General features: G+C 41.5%; 1 protein-coding gene across 1 annotated transcript; it reads right to left on the bottom strand.

Annotated features, from left to right (window-relative positions):
* Positions 1 to 1,340: 1,340 nt before the first annotated feature.
* Positions 1,341 to 2,784, bottom strand: LOC119989880. Its single transcript, XM_038835617.1, has one exon. The coding sequence runs from the start codon at positions 2,530 to 2,532 to the stop codon at positions 1,531 to 1,533; it is 1,002 nt and encodes a 333-aa protein (XP_038691545.1). The 5' UTR covers positions 2,533 to 2,784; the 3' UTR covers positions 1,341 to 1,530.
* Positions 2,785 to 3,065: the final 281 nt, after the last annotated feature.

The following is a 3,065-nucleotide window of genomic DNA, read 5'->3' as shown; positions in this document are numbered from 1 at the left end:
GATGAGGAATTTCACCAAACACCATGTGTGCACAAAGTTTATGGAGTCTTCCCACACTTCTTCAAACATCTTAGCACTCACGAAGCTTTCCCGGATACCATTTGATCTTGTCGATGTCAATTTCAAAGCTAGGTTCAAGTTCAGGCCTAAACTAGCAATCTTTTCTAACTTTCGATTCGGATCGGACTCCTCTACTGGCTTGGATTCTTGTTTCTCGGCGGACTTATAAAACCCATCCACATCATCCCTAGACTCGCTAGGAATTCTGGTGTGTTTGATTTCCTCCGTAGAATTCTTGTCAAACCTGTCATCTTCTTTCTTGACACTAGGAAGCCCTAATCACACCGAAGCTTCTCAATTCTGACCGAAAATTTGGAATCAATCATCGAATCGATCGTTGCCGATAAATTCGCAAATTCGCCATGAACAAAGGTTTGAAATTTATCCATGGCTGCAGAGATTCTTTCAACCTTTGCTTCAAGAATTGATACCCTAATTTCAAGATTTTCATCAAATACTTGATTGCCCATGGTAGTAAATTGTATAGAAATGCAAAGGAAGGGAACAGTAGGTTCGATCTAGGATCAAGAGCAACCTCCGATACCAATTGATAGGAACCTTTCAAACCTTAACCTTTGCAACAATGGAGGTGGAAGAAACAGAAGCAAAAACAGAGAACAGAAAACAACAACGATTTCATATCATTTCATAACGTATTCTATTACAAGCAATTACTACTATTTATAGCTACTGAACCATACATTTGTTGCCACGTGGCCATTACCATTTTACTAACAAAACAATGCTAAGTACATGTAACCCAAAACCTAACAATGGCCATTATAACCTCAGGATGATATCATATTCAAATACACTTTTTATGGCTTACTTTAATTGATATACCTAATTCTTTGGAGGCCCTGAGCGAATTTTAGAAAATGTGTCCTCTTTAAAAAAAAAAAGAATTTGATAGGTTGTTTAAATGTGTTTGAGTGTAATAGAATATTAATAGTTTTTTTAAAAAATATGAGGCCCTCAATAGCGGCCTTTCGCCTCACCCTTGGGAAAAGACTGAGCTTCATTTCATTTAGATTGTGTTTTTTCTTGATAAACCTCATTTAGTTGTAACTTTATTCATTTTGCAATATTCCGATTAGTGAGTCAATTTCAAATAATTATGCGAATCCGCGCCCTTGCATGGTATAGAGAAAGCAGTAGCAATGCTAAGCTAAGCATACAAGGACAGAATACTTCTGCATTTGAAGAATGAAGACATTATTTTTCACAACCTCTCTCTAGAGATCCAAAGAAAAATAAGAAAAGGAGACCCAACGCAAAAATAAAAGTTAACAAGCTTTCATCTACCTTTATGACTCATATAATATAATACTCTCAAGGTCGCTTTGTTTGTACAAATAATCAACAATATATAACATCAAACACTACCAAACAAGCCTTCAAAGTCAAAAAAAAAAGAAAAAGAAAAGAAAGGGTAAGAATTAATTGATTATTAACATTTAATTAATAAGCTTAATAAACCTTTTTAGTGAAAAAGCTACGCAAATTGAAGAGGTTGGCACTGCTTCCAAGATTGTTGGTGTCGCCACCACCACCACAATCACGATCAGTCTTGCCTACTCCGCTTCTTCCGACGCCTATAGAGCGGTTGCCGTCGCTCCCACAACTCGAATGGGTTCTATTATATCCAATGCACATGGGCACATTCAAGTTCAAAACTTTAGTTCTGCCATTGGTGGTGGTTCCCTTGCCACGCCGAGTTTCGACCGATTTTTCACCGATTCGAACTACGGGGTCGGAGCTTTTCACTGAACTACGGCGGACATGCCAAACGGGGCTGCTCCGGCCCAGATGGACCCCGGCCCGACTAGGACTAGCAGGCCATTTTCTGGACTTCGACTCGCCTGCTGAGTTGCTCCGTGAGCACGGCGCGCTACTCACTTTCCGGGTCGTCAATGCACCGGATACCCATCTGGGTCGGGTCACATTTCCAGCGGATGTACTTCGTGAAAAAGGCCAAATGTTGATGTTTAAATCCGCCCGTCCCGGTCTACTGTTATGACTCTTCTTCTTCTTCAGTTTCTCTTTATCCTTCTCTTCTTCCTCCTTGATTGCCTTACTGTTCTTCTCTCCTTTCTTGAAAATGTCCTTCCATCGCTTCGACACGCTCAACACGGTCCTCCCCGGTTCCTGTTTAGGATCCGGATTAACCGTTTGCAGGTCGGGTGGGTCAAGACGACGTTTTTCTTGATGGGTTACCTCGGGATTTTGCTCTGATTCTGGTTCCGCGTCCGGTGTTTCATGGCGGCTGTCGAGAAGGTGGAGAGGAAGGAGGACACCGTCAACGAATAGTTCATCAGCGGAGAGGAGATTGGGCTGAGGGAAAGACGGGTTTCGGACCATCCAGAACTCGAATTCTGGGGAGCTGGAATAGGTGCTGGACCTCCTCCTGCCGCTGCTGCAAGGAGAGAGGAGGCGTGGGTTTTGGTGGTTGAGAATGCTTGGACTGGCCATTTCAGATAAGAACAAAGAAGGAGAGAGAGGGGAGAGGATGTGAGAGCTAGCGGAGAAGGGAAGGTTCTATTGTGTTGGTATGAAGAGAGAGTTCCAGGAGGAGGAGGGTTGAGCCTAGCATTAGCAATACAATAAAGAAATGGTGATGGTGATGGTGATGGTGATGGTGATGGTGATGGTGAGATGTGGTATTAATTTATTACCACAAACGCAAACGCATGGATAGAATGAGATTAGAGAGTTGTTATTGGTGTAGTAATGCAATACACAGACTTCATTTTCCCAATTTGGTCCACAAATTCAATCTGATATGCTACTCTCATGAGTGACTACTCATCATGATTTAGACAATGACCAAATCTTAATTTTAAGATCTACCACCATGCTTGTAAAGGCACATGAATAGTATGCCTGTAGATCCTGTATGTGCTCTCAAAATACTACTCTACATGCTTCATGCTTGTCATCCTGTCCGATGAAACTAGAAATAGTTACCAACATTTTAACCGTATACAAAACTATAGCATTCATAT

This window comes from Tripterygium wilfordii, chromosome 21, assembly GCF_013401445.1.
Source record: "Tripterygium wilfordii isolate XIE 37 chromosome 21, ASM1340144v1, whole genome shotgun sequence".
In the NCBI taxonomy this organism is placed as follows: Eukaryota; Viridiplantae; Streptophyta; class Magnoliopsida; order Celastrales; family Celastraceae; genus Tripterygium; species Tripterygium wilfordii.
This window is presented reverse-complemented; position numbering and strand designations above follow the sequence as displayed.